This window comes from Ahaetulla prasina, chromosome 1 (assembly GCF_028640845.1).
Source record: "Ahaetulla prasina isolate Xishuangbanna chromosome 1, ASM2864084v1, whole genome shotgun sequence".
Classification (NCBI taxonomy): Eukaryota; Metazoa; Chordata; class Lepidosauria; order Squamata; family Colubridae; genus Ahaetulla; species Ahaetulla prasina.
The window spans coordinates 228,709,855-228,729,261 of record NC_080539.1 but is presented as its reverse complement, the minus strand read 5'-3'; the positions used below and the strand labels follow the sequence as shown (position 1 = coordinate 228,729,261).

General features: G+C 39.2%; 1 protein-coding gene and 1 long non-coding RNA gene across 3 annotated transcripts in view; one reads left to right on the top strand and one right to left on the bottom strand.

Annotated features, from left to right (window-relative positions):
* The window catches only part of STAM2 (signal transducing adaptor molecule 2), a 31,699-nt gene extending 23,482 nt beyond the window's left edge, over positions 1–8,217 (bottom strand). For both annotated transcript variants that reach the window (XM_058192736.1, XM_058192743.1), the window contains exon 1: positions 8,006–8,217. In XM_058192736.1, coding sequence (XP_058048719.1) covers positions 8,006–8,045 — 40 coding nt within the window. In that variant the 5' untranslated portion in view covers positions 8,046–8,217. The remainder of the gene's footprint in view (positions 1–8,005) is intronic.
* Positions 8,218–8,801: 584 nt separating this feature from the next.
* On the top strand, positions 8,802–17,188 carry LOC131189200 (uncharacterized). Its single transcript, XR_009152944.1, has 3 exons — positions 8,802–8,921; positions 15,582–15,640; positions 16,966–17,188. It is a non-coding gene; the product is annotated as an uncharacterized LOC131189200 (long non-coding RNA).
* The last annotated feature ends 2,219 nt before the right edge of the window (positions 17,189–19,407 follow it).

Genomic DNA, 19,407 nt, shown 5'->3' with positions numbered 1-19,407 from the left:
CAACACAAATAGATTTTCAATGCGCTTACTATGGCCAAAAAACTAATATTGCAGCATTGGAAAGAAAAATTGTTATATTATACCTTGTTCCATATTTCCCTTTTTCTGTTGTATTTTTTCACTTAAAAAAAACAACCCATGAATTTTTTGGATAATATTATAGGTAAAAATTTAAATTTGGTTTGAGAGAGGGTAATTAACCAGCACAGTAATAGCACAGGTATGTCAGACTAATAACAACCAGCATAATGTCAAAGTTCAGTGTGAACACAAAGTGAATATGTGAGTCTATGCTAATAACTATTCCCAGAAATAGGACCGAATGTGGGATTGTACTCAAGTGGTAAACTGCTTACTACCATATGAGTTATGAAAGTTCATCCCAAAATGGCTGAACAATAGCTAAGATTTCTATTTCCTGAATATTTTCCATATGTTAACTCTCATTTTCCCCCCACCCCAAACAGGCTTTTAGTACTTCAGAAATTCCGCAGTCTATTATTAACACATGTGTCATCTAAGTCTTAGAATTATTGTTTTCTTCACAGAAAAACTGAAAAACCATGAGAAGATTAAATTTGTGGCACCTCAAAATCCATGAAGTAGAGTAGAAGCTCCCAACATCATTATGTCAGATTAACCAATCTAAAGGTCTGAAGTCATTGCAATTTTAATCATTCAAAAGGACATCATGATCAATAGAATCAAAGTCTACTAAGAGAGCCAAGAGAACAATAGCCCTGCATTCCTTGGCAAAAGATACAACTTGGGCAATCATTTGAAGCCAAATGGGTATAGATTCAAAATAGCAGATGTACTGTATTATGCAAGATTACTTGTCCCTCTACCTCACTGCTATAATATGTTTTTCAAGAAAAAAGCAACTATTTCGATATTAAATTATTTGTTACAATAGAATTCAGATTAAGGATTTTTACAACAGAATATTTTATATGAGATTTCTGAGAACAACAGAAAATACCCTTTCATTAAAAGATGTGTTAGCTTTTACTAAGAGCTAAACAAGCTTCTTCTTATGTCTTCTAAATCTAGAGGACTGGTAGCATGCAATCCTTCAAACTGCTTGTTTAGAACCTTGGGTTCCACACATTGAAAGAAACTCAAAATATATTTATCAGGCTCAGTATAACAGCAAAGAAAGATTTACATCATTTTAAGTAGCATTTGGGTAGATTGAGAGCAAGCAAGTCACTGAAACAAAAAAGTTAACAGAGGAGCTTTTTATAATGTTGACTAAAAAAGAGTGGCTCATGTAAAAAAAATGAAGTCCATTTACACTGAACTTCATATACATCAGCTTCATTTTAGCAAGCTGAATTTCTAACTGAACAATCCATTCTCACATTTTCTAAAACAACTTTTCCCAACCCAGTGCCCTTCAAATGTGCTGAACCTCATTTGCTTCTTAGCAAAGATCAAGTGAAGATATCCATTTCAGAAACAACAAAATTACTGAGTGAGCAAATAGGGCAAGCAAACAAAAATTTGGTGACGAAGTCCACTGGACGGTTCCTCTCAAAGCTATTGGCAGGGACAATTCATCAGGTGTTTTGTATGGCTGTTTTGTGGAATATAACTGAGGATCTTAACATTTTTTCCCTCCCTCCCTTCTGTTTATCTGAGGAATCCATAGACAAAGAGAACTACTCTCATGACTTATTGGGGACATGTGCTTTCTTCCCTGGGGAAGACAAGAACTACACATGTAGCAGGTATAGGTTGATTGCTTTCCTGGAAGAAAACTGAAGAAGTGAACCTGTCCATTCCCCAATTTATCAGGGAAGATGAGGACTTCTTGGATCCATTTCAGAAGTGCTTATGGAGGGAAAATAGTACCAAGAAGCCTATTGAAAACAAAACAAAGCCAGGCTGAGAAAATGGAAGAATTTGATATAAAAAACAAAAGCTTGCCAAAAGAGGTTTTTTTCTTTGGAGCTTCAGAATATATTCCAGAGCTTTTCAATTTATATTGGAGGAGTTACCACAAGCTTCAGGGCATTATATACACAATGTGAGTTTCTTTCAGGGATTCACATTCAGGTTGTAATGAAAGAGAGTTGGAATCCAACAGTAGAAGGCTTTTGTCTTGTGATCTGGGATCATTTTGAGCCTGTGACTCATGAGGGCTTTCTTTAGAGTCACTTCCATCGTTTCCTGCTTGGATGATTGGTAGAGGCTTCTTATGCGATGGCAGGAAGTTGCAGTCAAGTAATAATCAATGCTTAACATCCCTGATAACCACGATGGGGTGGTCACTAACCTTGAGCCAGACATCCTAGAATGTGAAGTCAAATGGGCCTTAGGAAATCTGAGCAACAACAAAGCTAGTGGAGGATTTTATTTTCCTGGGCTCCAAGATCACCGCAGATGGGGACTGCAGCCAAAAAATTAAAAGACGCTTGCTCCTGGGGAGGAAAGCTATGGCAAATCTAGACAGCGTACTAAAAAGCAGAGACATCACCCTGCCAACAAAAGTGCGTATAGTCAAAGCTATGGTTTTCCCAGTTGCAATGTATGACTGTGAAGGTTGGACCATAAGAAAAGCTGAGTGCCAAAGAATTGAGGCCTTTGAACTCTGGTGCTGGAGAAGACTCCTGCAAGTCCCTTGGACTGCAAGGCGAACAAACAAGTCAGTTCTAGAGGAGATCAACCCTGACTGCTCTTTAGAAGGCCAGATCCTGAAGATGAAACTGAAATACTTTGGCCACCTAATGAGAAAGAATGACTCACTGGAGAAGAGCCTAATGCTGGGAAAGATTGAGGGCAAAAGAAGAAGGGGACGACAGAGAACGAGATGGCTGGATGGAGTCACTGAAGCAGTAGGCATGAGTTTAAATGGACTCCAGAGGATGGTAGAGGACAGGAAGATCTGGAGGAATGTTGTCCATGGGGTCGCGATGGGTCGGACACAACTTCGCAACTAACAACAACAACAATAATAATCAATGCTTCTTTCTGTGAGGGGGATGTTCTGTCACTCCTGTTTTATGGGAGCAAATATAGAGAAAATGGTGAGCCCACAGTTCCACAGAGACCTAAAGGAATGGAATTATTTGGACTTACAGAGCCAAGTTTAAGGCCAAGGTACAGCAGTCATGCTTGCATTAGTCATGCTTATGGACAACCAATTGAGAAATTGGGATTTGGGAGTACAACACGATCTTTCTTGATCTGTCATTGGATTTCATTACTATTGCAATGGCCAGTATCTTGTAGTAGTTTCCTTCCTTTCTAAAGGCCAATTTGAAATGTGATGGAAGTACAACCTTGCTCTATGAAGTGGTTAAGGGCTCTGCTTGCTTCTACTTCTCTTTAACATATGTTGAAACTGTTGGGGGAAGGGTGAAGGTAATCTGTCTGTAAGGAGTTCTCTAAGAACAAGTGTGTTATTTGTCTCAGATGTTTTGCAACCTTGGTATCTTCCTGTGAGAACTTCTGAACTTTTATTGAGTTTGGTGTGGTGTAGCGGCCTAGAAACCAAGAGGCTGTGAGTTTTAGGCATCCTTAAGCATCAAAGCCAACTGAGTGACTTTGGGCCAGTTACTCTCTCGGTCTAACCCACCTCACAAAGTTGTTGTTATTGTGAGGAAATAGGAGGCATGTGTATTAGATATTTTATTTTTATTTTATTTTATTAATCAAACTTATATACCGCACCATCTCCCGTAGGACTCTACGTAGGACACTAAAACGGTCAAGGAAGAGATATGTTCACTGACTTGAGCTGACCTATATATAGTTGACCTATATAAAGGGCAAGTGTAATGGAATGGGTAAATAACCTTGAGGAATGTGGACAGGGGAAAAAATGCTGCCCAGAAAACAATCAGACAAACGAGACAGAAGCTCTCAGTGGTTTAATAATCAGAGCAAGAAACATAGAAAGAACCCGGCCTAATGGATCAAGCCATTAAAACTGGGGTGAGACTTTTGTACTTTCAGACTTGCAAAATTGTGTTAATGTAGCCTTACAATAATGTAGATTTAGTTCATCTAGTCATGTTTCCTGTCTGGTTTATCCAGGAGGGCTGACAGCATATTAAAAATATAGTAATAACTTTACCAGTTACTTCTTTGCGCCAGTTGTGGACATTCCTGGATCAGCAAGTCTTGCTCATAGTCATTTGTGTTCTAGTAACCTTCTGGACCTCTCCTTAAAGAATATTCAAAGCCTACACCTGGTATAGAATGTACTGTGTCAATTTGGACAGTTATGAGTTGATCTTGTATAGATGAAACCTCTGGTTTAAGAAAAGCACTGGGTTTTATTTATATACTTAATAGTTTTGTATAGCTACCCATCTTGCCACCAATCTCTGTATAGTTCTGGATCTGGTTATATAGTCAACTACAGGTCTCATTTTTACAAAACTGTCAGTTGACAGTCCCTCAGAAGTGGGCTATTTCGACAACTACTTATTTCCTAGAGATATTCAGGAAGCTCTGTGAGCATCTGACTTTTGTATCCTCTATTTTTATGTATTCTACTTTTTAACTTTATGTATATTTGGGGTTTTTGTCTTTTTTTCTTTCTTTACAGGTGTAATTTTATGAGATCCTTAGCCATGTAGAGTCCTTAGGGTTGAATGGTCTATAAAAAAAACATACATATATCAGGCTCCCAAAATACTTGATGTCTACTAACCATTATCCCTCATTACTAATCCACATGGGAATAAATGATACAATTCTGAGGTTACTGTATGGTACTGAAAAGCACCAAAAAGATGATGCTGAGGACACAGGTGATATTTCCTTCACTCCTTCTTGGTCCAAGAAGAGAGAGAATACTGGAAGCAAACAGGTGGCGTGCAGATGGTACCATAGGGAATGGTTTGATCATAGAACATATTACCAAGATGAGGGACTGTTGGCAAATAATAGATTACAACTCAGAAGAACTAAGAAAAATATGTTTAGGAAGCACTTGCAAATCTGTTCAGGAAGAAAAGCAATAAATTACAAGGAAGATTTGAGGTGGACATCAGGAAGATATTCTGGAAGATAAATGCTATTCGGTAATGAAATAAACTATCTTAGGAAGTAGCCTTCTTTGTGCTGTGTTTAAACAGTCTAGGTGGTCATTTGCGGAAACTGCTATAATAGTAGATTTCTGCCCTGGACTAGATGATCTCTAAGACCCTTTATAAATTTTATTTTTGATTTTCTGATTAAAATGTCTTAAAACACTTATTTCAACAAAAACATGCAAGAGCATTGTTTCTATGATTCTTCTAAAGATATATAATGTGCATTGTGCTAGAATTAAATATTTTATGAACATTTATAGATATAAAAAAGCTTAAGATTTGATTCTATTTATCTTCTCTCTTGGCGAAATATTTAAAAATGTGATTTGTACATCTTGGAATTAAAAACATCTTGTCACCAGAAATTAAAACAGCAGTTAAACAATTTACATCAATAAAATCTGAGGAAGCATGCACAGGATTGCAACTTTCATCAGCAAAACACTACCATTTTCAGAATTTAAGTTCTCAAGAGAAAAAAAATGGTTCTGATAGTAAATGTTTTGTCATTAATAAAAGATTAGTCCTATTATATAAATCTGAGTAGGGACTTTTGTCAAGTTTCTGGAAGCTTCAGCTAACATAAAATGTAATTGGTTCTGACAGGAATTTAATATAAAGCCTGTAAATTTTTATTAAATTGCAGCTAATTTCCCATCTACTCCCATTTAAAATCTCTTTTGAATGCTTATACAATCTAACATCTGCACACACTGAAGAATAATCTTCCAATATTCTAGGCTCTAAGCCAGTTTTTTTCAACTACGGTTCCGCAAGAGGTCGCTAGAGGTTCCATGAGAGACTGTGATTGAAAAATATAATCATTTTTTAATGTTACACAATGTGTAATGCTAGCATCCACACTGTTGGAAATTGTTACATGTCAAGATTCAGTGGCACCCTGCTATTTGTTGAAAAACATGGATTAGATTGGCCAGAAATGAATTTTATTGTATTTTTATTTTTGTGATTTTGAATGCATTCTTTTATGCAGGAACCTGAACATTATTTTAAGGGCTCTTCACACTGTAGTTTGTAACAATAGCTCCATCTTGGCCACTTTTGCAGTGAGTCTGAACCAAAGGCAACGTTAAACCACATTATAACTTAATATTATATATTGTTATGTGTCTCTGTTCTTTGCCCATGAGGAACTTTCACCCCTACAGGCAAACACTGGCAAGTCAACTTTCTCAGCTGTAATACTAAAACATCAAACTACCTTATGAAGAAAAATGTTTTCTTGGTTATGTCTTTTTTGGAAAACTCAAAGAGGAATTTTTAAAAAAAATTGAAAGTACTTTGTTTTGATATTTTTCAGTGTTCTTATGTAATTTTTTTAAAGGCTTTGTTTTAGTGATATTTTTAAAATAACTTTGATCAAGTACTTTTAGACAGTATGAAAAAATGTATTTCTTGAAAAATAATTCATGAAAATAACCTACAGTACAAATGTGACTCAAATCTGCAAGCACATAATTTACTAAGCATTATACTTATCTATTATTATATACATATAAAATATTGTAAAATATACATATAAAATATTGTAAAACCCAACTGAGTTTTAATGGGATAGTTTCTTCAGGTATTTACAGCTTGTAAAGATACCTATTCTCTAATTTTAACATATTCACCCATCAAAAATGTCATCCTGCAACATGCAGATGACTTATAGCTGTACTATTATAAATGAGAAAGAAAAGTGTCTTGTCATCTCTACTGATGTATGAGTTCTTTCCTAATCCCTTTAATACACGGCTTTAAATAATTTGTAAAGTTGTGAATTATTTCACTTTTAGATCCAATTCTCATGAATTCAACTAAGCAAGAGAAGCTAAAATAAAGGTATAAAGCAGTAAAGAGGGAAAACGAATCTAATAAGTTCAACTTCAGTACCTGGAAATCTTATATCATTAAGTTTTGAGTAAAGATCTTTGTTTTTGAGATTTAACCAACCAACAGCTCTATATAGTTAAACCAAGACAGCAACTAATTATTTAAGACCCTTTAAGAATTTAACTTCTATTCCTACTAATCAAAACTGGTCTTTGAATCGTCAACATAACTGGCCCCCTCTCCTAATTCCAGTTGTATAGTTATATTTTAAAAAGCCATTTCTGCCTTATAAATCTGTGCTGACCAAAAAAAAAAAAAAATCACCAAAGGGTGGTTTAGTTGTTGGGAATGCAAAATAAATTCCTTTCTATGAAACCATCGTTTAATGAAATGCAGCAATTCCTTCTCTATTAGCATTAAAAAAAATCTCACTTTACTTAGCTGTAAACATATTTTTCCCCCAACCGAAAACTACGAGTTCTTTTGATATTAAGTCATTTGGCTTTAGTTTCTGAATTTCCCTCCTCCCCTCGCTTTAAAAAGTGTACACAGTTCTGGCAAATATGACTGTTTGAATAATACAGATAAAGAGCCGGGGGCCTGTGGATTTTGTTTTTCCTTTAAAATATATTTATAGACCACCAGATTAGAATTTCCCACCCCTTTAAAATTTAATCTTGGGCAAATCGTTCGCTCTCAGGTCTGACCTGGCGAAGGAGGAGAAGGAGAATCAGGTTTGCCCAGCCAGCCAGTGTTTCGCAAAATCACTTGAGCCACTTAATTTGGGGGGGGGAGGGAAACCCCACATTATTCCCTCCAGGTAAATCAGAGGCCACTTCTTGCTCCACTTCCTCTCCCGCACAGGTGGCCTCTCCACTCAGATCCTCACAGGACGACCGTCCTCCTTGTCAAGGGGACAGTTCTTGGGACGGGACGGAGAAGCAGAGCCTCCCTCCTGGGCCCGTCCTCCCGGGTGGGCGAGGCTTGGCTATGCCTACGGAGCTGATCCCCCCCACCGGGAGAGGGGAGAACCGACCCGAGGCCGTGTCCCGGAGCCAATAGGGCGGCTGCTGCTCTTCTTCTTCTGCCGGGGAAAAAAATCCCGTTCCACTCACCCACATCCTGCTCGAAGGGGTTGGGGGCGAAGAGCGGCATGACAGCGTTGGCGACGGCGGCGGCGGCACGAACGTTAACGGCAGCACCCCGAGACGGCGGGGTGGGAAGCGGGGGGTGGGGTGTCAACCTAGCGCGGTTCGGCAGCCACCCCAGCGCAGGACGCGACTCACTTCGCAGCAGTCACCACCCTCGACGCGGCCACGCCCCTCCTCTCCTCCACTTCCTGTTCCGCCATTGCGAAGGACCCCACCCCCCGACGCACCCGCTCTGCCCGTGTTGTTTTGCTGCCGCCTGACTTTTATCGGCGGCATCGAAGAGTCCGAAATGCGGGCATTATTCCCGATAACAAGAGACCGCGGGCAGTTTCCTTTTCTAGTTTCTCATTTCAGCACGCCAGCACCGACGGTGTGTGTGTGGACCTCACTGGATAAGAGAGAGACCCTTCGGCGTAAGGAACAGGCAACGGCGTAGACAAAAATTTGGGGTCCTCGGGGAAAAAAAAGTGCATAGAGTTAGAAATCGAAGAAAACAAAACGGTGTCAAAGCTGTTTTCTTATACCGAAAGAAAGAGACGAGACGCTGGATAGATAGTAATAACCTATAGCTCCGATTTGCGCCGATTAAAAAAAAATAACGGGGAACAGTACCTGGAAGTGTTTGTGAATAATTGTCGTGTCAAATTCTGTGGTTCTAACTTTTCGAGATCTACTAATGACTCATCTGAAGCAGGGTTCTCCAACCTTGGCCCCTTTAAGACTTGTGGACTTCAACTCCCAGAGTTCCTCAGCCTCAGGACTCTGGCAGTTGAAGTCCACAAGCCTTAGAGGGACCAAGGTTGGAGACCCCTGGTCTGAAAAGCAGGTTCTGCCTGCATCATTTTCCTGTCTCTTTCTCGCGAGTCAAATGGGATTTCAAGTAGGCGCGGGAAGGTGGGGCTGAGAGAGAAGAGTGGGGAGGAGGGAGAGATACGCATGCGCACTTGTTCCAGGCACAGTCTCGGTGTGTTCCTGTTGGAATTGTGTTTAACATTCGGACAGAGCGTTCATATTTTGCTTAATGCTAAAGCAGCAGCCATTGATTTATTTATTCCTAAATGAATGGTTGATCATATGCTATCAAGTTCTTCCGACTCCTTGTGACCAGGTGGACAGATTTCCTCCCTGACGATCTGTCCCTAACCTGATCTTTCCGGTCTTCTAATGGTGGAATCATCGCCAATAACCTGTAGAGATTCTCAGTCATCCAGGTCAGCATGGTTGTGCTTTTTCAGGATGCAACTGGACTTCCCTGTTTTTTCTTTTGAAGACGTTTCTCTTCTCATCCAAGAAGCTTCTTCAGCTCTGACAGGATAGTGAGCTGGCTGCAAGGAGTATGAATGCTTCCATTCCCCACCGTCCACTCAGAGCTGAAGAAGCTTCTTGGATGAGAAGTGAAACGTCTTCAAAGAAAAAAACCAAAAAGTCCCGTTGCCTACTGAAAAAAACACCTTTGGGACAGTCATCGCCAATGTTACTGAGTCCATCCACCTTGGTGCTGGCTACCCACTTCTTCTCTTTCCTTTCACCTTTCTGACACTGGAGCCTTTTTTCAGTTCGTTGGGTCTTTGCATGTGTCTTCGCTTGTGGTATTCAGCAGGTTATGATGAGTTCTGGGGAACCGGTAGCGGTAGCGGAAATTTTGAGTAGTTCGGAGAACCGGTCAATACTGCCTTTTTTTTTAATTTTTATTTATTTTTAAACATAAAATAAAAAAAACCTAATCAAATCAATTCCATTAAAAATAAAAAAAGAATCATCGTATTTAAAGTCCATCTAGATCTTTTCCTTTGACCTTTCCATATCAACATCATAGGGCTGTGGTCTGCCCAAGTATTGGCTTCTATATCAATCGGTAAATACCACCTCTCACTGGCCCCGCCCCATCTATTCTCTGCCTCCCAAGTCCCAGCTAACTGGGAGGAAATGGGGACTTTGCTGTAACCTTCCCCTGGACTAGGGTGGGAATGGAGATTTTAAAGTATCCTTCCTCTGCTACGCCCACCAAGCCATGCCCACAGAACCCGTAGTAAAAAAAATTGAATCCCACCACTGGGACACTATCATCAGAGCTTTCTAAAGAAGAAATTGGATGACCGCTTGTCTAAACTGTTACAAGTAGTCCTCGACTTACAACGGTTCATTTAGTGACAGTTCAAAATTACAATGGCACTGGAAAAAATGAGTTATGACCATTTTTCACACTTTTACAACTCTTGAGGCATCCTCATGGGTCACGTGCTCAAAATTCAGACACTTGGCAGCTGACTCATGATGGTTGCAGTGTCACGGGGTCATGTGATCACCTTTTGTGACCTAACAAGCAAAGTCAATGGGGAAGCGGGGATAAATTTCACATAACAAATGTCTTGCTTAGCAACAAAAATTTTGGACTCTATTGTGGTTGTAAGTTGAGGACTACCTATATTGGTTGGATTAAAAGACCTCCAGAGTCCCTTCCAGCTCTATTATTCTGTGTCTAAAGTAGGATAATTTGAGCCTGGTCATTTGAGCCGTAAATAATATTAAACATACAAATAGCCCTCACTTAATAACTCTGCAGTTGGGACTGGCAACTTCATTGCTGCACAAAGCTGTAATTAAGATATGGATCAAAGAGTTACGACCTCCTGCTGCTGCTGTTGTTTAGTGAATCACTGTGGTCATTAAGCAACACATGCCTGTTGGTTGCAAATGTCCCTCACGTGACCACTGAAATGCTCTGACAACCCTAAGTTCAAGCTTTCCATTATTCCGAGCAACTTGTTTGTGCAATACACATCTTGCTGGATGAAAAAGATTGTCAGTGTTTTACTCTTACTCTTAGATATCACTTCTAACTTTATTCTTTGTAAGAGACACGTGTCCTTTATAAGACGGAAGAACTAATGAAAAGTGACATTCTGCTCCTAATATGAAATTGTTAAAGAATGCAGCAACAATAAAATGATTTTTTTAAATGTCATAATAAAAGGAAAATAGCATATCACCTGATCAGTCAAGGTGGTTAAATGCTAACAACCAAGTAAAGGCAAAGCTATAGGGCTGAGCAGTGGTTTAGAACAGAAAGATAAACTAGGATTTAGAGCTCATAAGGATGTGCACATAGCTTATATCATCTTAAGGCAAACAGATCTTTTCCTGGGATTGTGTATAAACTGCCAAGGGCAACCATTGTTTTAAGGTGATTCTGACAATATGCTACATGCACATTGGGAAAATAAATACAATTTTGCCTGAAATTCAAATGAAGAATGTATTGCTTTATAATTGCGGTGATATATCCTTGCAAAATCTCTTATAGTGTATGCTCTTTTTTATTCAATTGTTTCAGTCATGAAACTAGCAGTTTGCCAGGTTTTAGACCCTGTTCCTTTAATTAAATTAAAATTAATTTTAATTAATACTTTAATTAATGTAATTGGTGCATATAATTGGTCAAGTCTCCATTTTTACAGATCTAAAATCATAGTAGGATTCCAATGTGTGATTTAACATAAATATTTAAAGTTTCCTTTACATCCTTTTACAAATTTCTACAATACATTTCTTTCATTTTCCTCCAAGAGACAAAAGATATTGTCTTGTTTTATCTCACTAATTTGAGTGTTCTGTAAACTAATAATATTTATTTAAATTTATTACAGTCTCTCAACTCCAATGGACTCTTATTAAAAAAATCATAAAAATTCATAAAAATAGACTGGCCTAGTGTTTGGTAACAAATTATAGGTAAATTTACTTTGAATAAGTTTAAATTTCCAGCAGTAGCCATATTGCATTCTAGGGGTGTGTAGAAATTGCTGCTGATTGGTCCAAACCTTTATTATCTTTTTAACAATATTGGAGAATGAACAGAAGACTGAAGGAAGGCAACTGTTCCTGTCTTCAGGAAAACAAAGATGAATACAGACAATCTATAATCAATATCTTAAAAGATTAAAGAAAACATAGTAACAATCTCTAAGCATTTTGAAAACAATGTTGTAATTAACAGGAGATATCAAGGATTTGTCAAGAACAAGGCTTGCCAAATCCTTATGTCATTTTTTTGACTGAGCAACTTTTCAATGTTTTGCCTGAGGAAATTGTGGGAAAGCTGTTTGCTATAAATTCACAATGTTGAAAGATGACATTTGGGCCATAAATTCCCGAAATGGAAGGCTGAGTCAACCCTGAGCCAGTAAGAATCGAACTGCTGGCAGCAGGCAGTCAGCAGAAGTAGTCTGCAGTACTGCATTCTAACCACTGTGAGCTGTGGTGGCACAGTGGTTAGAATGCAGTACTGCAGGCTACTTCTGCTGAGTTCGATATATATAGTATATATAGTATAGTATAGTATAGTATAGTATAGTATATATATATATATATATATATATATATATGCCATCTTTCTCTTGAAGTATTATATTTGAGTAGTATAGCATATCTAGTTTTCAAGAAAGAATACAGTATATCTAGTAAATAATAACAGTATGACAAAGTAGTTCGTGATATTTGGATTATCAAGCTAGTTAAGTGGTATAACATTTAAGTGGATATAGATGTGACAAAATTCGTATTGAGTGCTCCTCAAAGGTTGCATATCACTTTGCCTCATTGGAGAAAGGAATCAAGTGGAATGCCACAGGGTTCATCCCTTGTTTTTGTATTATTCAATATTTTATCAAGAACTTAGATGGATACCGAAGATATTTATCAGATCTGCTGCTGATAGAACATTGAATGGAATAGCTAAGACTAAAAAATAAAGATAAAATTGAAAATTGTAGAGTAGAGAAATGGGCTGAAATTATTCAAATAAAATATAGATGAGATAAATGCAACACTTTCACTTAAGAAACAAATTTGGGTATAGGATAGGGCAGTATTGGGGAACCTTTTAGACACCGAGTGCCCAAACTGTGCGCACGCATGCCCAAACTGAAAGGCACGCGTGTGAGAACATGCACATGGGTCGACATGTGTGAGCTAGCGCGCACATGTGCAGGCATGCAGGTGCATGGACGTGCGCATGCATAGCGGAGATCTGAAGACCAGCTGGCTGGTGGGAGGCGGGGCATCCCAACACCGGTAGCGCGGCAAGAAGTAAGATCTTTTTCTTTTGTGAGTTTCTGTTTTGTCATTTGCAGAGAAACAGAAGCTCATGAAAGAAACACCACAGAGATCTGATCTGGGGTGACGGTGTGTGTGCCAGCATAGAGGGCTCTGTATGCCACCTCTGGCACGCGTGCCATAGGTTCGCCATCATGGGGATAGGGGATACTTGGCTTGAGACTTAACACTTGTGGAAAAAAATGTGGTATAGCAGTCAGGTGCAACCTGAAAATGAACCAGTATTGTTATGAAAACACTGAAAATGAAAATGCAATTTTAAGCTATGTCTAATAATAATAATAATAGTTTGCTTTAGTCTAAATTGGTCAGACCCCATCTCAAATATTGTGGCCTTTTCTGGATTTTGCACTTTTAGCAGGTTTCAGGAAAAATTGGAGCAGCTTCAGAGAAGGAAATCACTAGAAACGAAGACTTATGAGCGAAAATTGAAAAGAAAAAATCAAGAGAGGAAGGTGATAACATTCTCCAAATCTCTGAAAGGCTGACAAACAATAGAAAACCATGGCCAAGCACCTCAACTACTATATTACACTAGCTCTCATATACCATGACATCATACTGGACTGGGTGGGGTTCAATAACTGCAGTACAAATGAAATTTAAATACATGTGTATTAAGAATGATAAACCAGAAAAATGGACATCATTATGCAATGAGAAATGACTACTCGGTTTTTCTGATTACTTCATTAATGCCTTGAATTAAGTTATTATTAACTTGCTGGAGCTGTAATCCCTCCCCTGCCAGATTCCCTTAGATTCTCCAGGAGTCATACTTTGACCTACTATATGCCCTTGATAAAGTGAGCTACAAAAACAAATGTCCCAATAAAATTGCTTAGTCATGAAAGTGCTACTAAATTTACCGTACAGTATTGCCTACTTTTGACCTGTTACCGTATTTTGAATAGTCATGCCCTATAGGTGGCAGTATTGTTCCAAAAAGGTCCCCAAAAAGGTCTTAAGAAGGCTTAAAGCTGCTATTGGGTCACTGCCCAGTTCCTATTTCACCTAAAAGCAGAGTGGTGAATTACGTTATCAAAACCCTGAAGGAAATATCATCAAATTTTCAGGTGATCTGATCTATAAAGGACATCACAGAAGCACTATGGGACGATCATGATGTTTCTGCTCCACCAGCAACCCAGCTAGCTGCCCAGAGACACTTTGAATGGTGAGATGGGTGGCATATAAATTAAATAAACAAATAAATAAATACCAGCATAACCAAGGCACCTGAAGTCCATGAGCGTGCTTGAGAGTGGGAGTCAGCAGCATCCAAAGCCAAGGTTCAGTCCAGTGGTGGGTTTCAAAAATTTTATTACCGGTTCTGTGGGTGTAGCCTGGTGGGTGTGGCCTGGTGGGCATGATGGGGAAAGATACTGTAAAATCTCCATTCCCACCCCACTCCAGGAGAAGCATACTTCAAAATCCCCATTTCCTCCTGATCAGCTGGGACTTGGGAGGCAGAGAATAGATGTGGGTGGGGCTGGTCAGAATTTTTACTACCGGTTCTCTGAATTACTCAAAATTTCCACTACCGGTTCTCCAGAACTGGACAGAACCTGCTGAAACCCACCTCTGGTTCAGTCTCTCCTGAATGGCATTTTATCTGAAGTTGCATAATTACACAACGCCATTCCTCCATCTCGGCAACCAGTGAACCTGATCAGTTAATCAATTAGGCACATAACGTATTCCTGATTGTCAGACTAGATGAAGAAAAGGGTCACCTTTCTTGTAGATAATTAGAAGAGAGGAACAATATTATTTCCTGGCTGTGTACAGATGAAGTCCTACTAATGACCACCCTTGAGGAAGCTGAAACAATGTTACCAAATACAAATTTAAGGCATATGTTGTTCTATAAGAAGCTTTATTCATTAAGCTCCTTAAGTAGCAGGGCATCAGCCTACAGATACTTTCCTAGATCTCCAGCTTTAGCTATGTTTTTGGGTATCTGGCTACAGCTGTTACCACCAAGTGGTAACATTCCTGATGCAGGTTGTTATTTTTCCTAGAATTTGGATGGGGAAAACAGGAGATCCCGTCTCCTCATTTCACAAGCTTTCATGCAAATGGATCCAGCTTCTCTTTAGTCAGAGTGACAAGACAATTGGAGAATGCATGGTGTTAGTACAGCACGCCATTATTTCAATCACAGTGAATGGAAACTTGCAGCAAACACAACAAAGGAAGGTTCTTGAGGAATAAGTTAGGTGGAAAATAGGTAGTCCTTGACTTAGCAACTGTTCTAAGTTACAGTGGACCCCAAAAAAGGGACTTATGGCCCAGATTCAAAGTTACAACATCCTCCCATACATGACTGCATTTTGAGTACTCAGCAAATGGCCCAAATTTACCACAATTTCCAGAATCCCATGGTCACATGACTGTAATTTACAATATTTTTTTTCCTTAGAAACTAGCATTTACTTCCACTTTGGTGTCTCTTAGGATCTACCCAACTCTCGAGAAGAGGTAATTTGCAACTGTCTTTTATAACTGGAATCCCCACCCCACCCTCCTTAATATACTTCTCCTTGGAAAAGAACAGAAACTTTCTAGAACTCTAGATTATGTAGAGTTCTCATGCAGCCTCTAAATCTGTATGTAAGTTGGGGTACATAGTTGAAACCAAGGAATATTTCGCTTTAAGAAGGCCAAAGTTCAACAAAGTGATGGGGCGTGGCCAGTGGTGGGATTCAGCCAGTTCGCACCACTTCGGGAGAACCGGTTGTTAACTTTCTGAGCATTTTGGCAAACTGGTTGTTGGAAGAAATCATTAGGGCAGAGAACCGGTTGTTAAATTACTTGAATCCCACTACTGGGCGTGGCAAACATTTAAATTACATCAAATTAAACTTTCCTTTTAAATCAGTTCAATACAACTGGTATATTCTCTGAAGATCTGATTCCTTCGCCTGCCACATTACAAATTACAATTCAGCAACAACGTTTGAGGAGAATTCGAAGGGCCACAGCGAAGACTGAGCACCAAAGACTCCCAGGTTGTTCTTTGCTGCTTTATGAGAAGCAACGAGCACAATATGAAGATGACCAGGTACACCTGGTTTTTCTAAGGAAGGCACAATCCATTATGGTTCCTCGCCTTAGTTTGCTTCTCCTGTACTGAACATCCACAGCACTAACTTCTCATGGGATAGGTTTACAGAAACCCAGTAAAAAGAAATCCACAGAAGGATCATGTGTATTTTAAGCCTTTAGCACAAGCTCTAACAAGGAGGTTCTGCATCACTACATGCATTTCTCCTTGGGGAACAGCTGCCTGAATTCAGCCAAGGCTGAGTTGTGAGAAGCACCTGCAGATTCACAGCACCGTTTGTGCAGAGAAAGAATGGCAGGGAGCAATGCTGTCAGAACCTGCCTGAGACCTGTCAACCCTATTGCATTCCAACTACAAATTAAGTTTTGGCTCCATTCCCCCAAGTGCATGACAGCTCTTACTGTATGAGTCTTGTCCTCAACCCCAAGGCATCTACTTAGGCTGGAATGTTTTCAATATGCACAGATAGCCAAGGCTTTTAACATGACAGCATTTCTTGATCCTATAAGATACACAAATCAATGAAACCATCCACGTTGGACATCCTTTGGAGATCAAAGCAGGCCGCACCCCTCCTTTCTAAGACGAGACCTTTGGAGAAGAGCCAGGGGAGGGGGTCAAAATATGGTTTTGCATTTCTTTAGATAATCACTTTTTTGTATGTCTGCAGGGAAAGACTCATTTTGACAAATATTTGAAATGGGCGCCATGTTCCCCTCTCCTTACTGTTTCTGTGCAGGCATGACCGTTCACACTGTGGAATTGTAGAAAACTCCTGTCTCCCTACATCATGGATGTGAAACTCACCGTGTCATGTTGACATCACGTGACATATTGCGATGTTTTTCCCCTTTGTGGAGCTGGGGTGGGCGTGGCCTGTGCGTGTTACATCCGGCCTGCGGGCCGCCAGTTTGATACCCCTGCCCTACATGATCACTGTGGACATTTACACTTTAGTTAACTTCTCCGGATTATATGATGGCCTTTGATCAAAATAAAGATTTGGTTTGATTTGATATGTTCTATGTTGTGCCACTCTTGGGAAATAAAATACCACCAACCCCGTCAAGTCACTGTTGTCAAGATAACACCCCCCCCCCAAAAAAGAATCTTTGATGGGGGACCTTGTCAAAGACCTTGTATATTTAAAAAAAATTTTTTTAAAAAAAATACAAGCATACAAACATTGACAGTGTTACTTTTGTTCATCTATTAAAAGCTTAGTAAGACAGGATTTGCCTCTAAGGAATCTCTCCTGATTTTCCTTCAGCCGATCTTTGTTGTTGTAGTTCTTATTGTTGATTATCATTTCTATCAATGGGCTCTTTGGTTTATAATTTCCCTGATCTTCTCTGGTCTCTTCTTAGAATTTGGGACCACACTGACTAGCTTCCGGTTCTCTGACAATGAGCCTAATTTGAGGGACAAATTATATATTTTGATGGGAAGTCAACGATTTAACAATTTAGCTGGAGATCAGCAGTTGCTAGAGAACGGCTGTTGTCGGCTCAGCATACAGTAACATTTTGGTCTCCTTTCCCTTTCCTTTTCCCTTTTGTCTTTGGAGAAAGGATAATTTAAAAGTATTTTTAGGCCAACCCAATGTTGGTGGACACTGCAAATGCAAAAACAGGATTTAAAAGACTGCCTGTCTAATTTAGAAGTATGGATAGAGATTCCGCACTACGACAAATGTGTGAGAGAGTTTATTTGCAACGACATGCACAAAGCAACACATTTCAACACTTCCCATCCTGATGCAGTAAAACTGTTGCCTTTTTTTTTTTAATTTTTATTAAGCCTTTTGGATCAAAGCACTTGAAATCTTATAATCTACAAATGAATTTTTGCTGTCAACACAGCTTAGGGGAGAAAGATTGTATGCAGCGATAGCTCTGAGACATGGAGTTCCCGGTTACAATAAACGTCTTGAATCAACATTGCCTGCCCCCTTTGGTTTTTAGAATGGATCAAATGTGCACATGTTTCCAGTGACTCTTAAGGTGGTTTCTTAACAGTCGGCTGGAATCACAGTGGCATGCCTTTGTTCCACTGTATTCAGAAGGAACAAAGTTTATTTTATTTTATTTTATTTATTTTGATTTTTATACCACCCTTCTCCCGAAGGACTCCTGAAAGTTGCCTCCTGATGACAAGCTGGTCCTATCTTTGGGGAGATCCTTGTTTTGTTGCTTAAAGCCCCTGGCATATTCCTGCCTCTCCTTGATCTTTATCTGCCTTGCACCATCCTAATTTCATCATTTCCTGTTGATAGCCTTTGAAGTCAGATTTGCGCTGCAAGCTCATATAATTGAAAAAAAAAAGATTTGAAAGGTAATATCTGATAGCTGCTTTACAATTATATTGATTGGGTTCCCACACATTGCATGGAACCATGCTCTAGCCATGGTTTACTGGAGATACCAAAATGAGTAGGGTTACTAAACAAGCATTGCTGGATTCATATTCCAGATCAGAATATGGTTCAGACTGTTGTGTGAACTGCAATTGGCAGAACTGAAACAGACTTGATGATTTAGTCTTTATCATTCACCAAGTTCAGAAAGAATGGATTGAAAATGTGAGGATACCGCTGAACTGAAATTGGTCACTTCCTTGAACAGAAGTAGAAACCAAGTGGTGTAGAACAGGGGTCTCCTGTTTCTGGCTGAGGAACCCTAGGAGTTGAAGTCCACAAGTCTTAAAGGGACCAAGGTTGGAGACTCCTGGTTTAGAACATCTTCTTATCTATAGTCCTTCGGGAGAAGGGCGGTATACAAATTAAAATATTCATTCATTCATTCATTCATACCTTGTCTTTGCTTTTTGCTTGTTTGCTTGGCTTGGCTTGGCTTTGAAAAATAGTCTTGGCTTGGCTTTGCAAAATAGGTCTCCTGTGAGAGCAGGGGGTTGGACTAGATGACCTCCAAGGTTCCTTCCAACTCTGTTACTGGTATGCTTTGCTTCTTTTATTTTATTATTTTATTTTATTTTATTTCTCTTCTGATGGAACTTGGATCAGTGCAGAGACACAAAATCAACAAAACAAAGCGATCTTCTATAAAAGAGATTAAATAAAGCAATCCGCAATAAAACCAAACACAAAATAGAAGAACAAAAGCAATTAAGTGCAGAGTATGGTTGTAGGACAATAAAAACAGGACCTCTGGCTCTGAAGCAG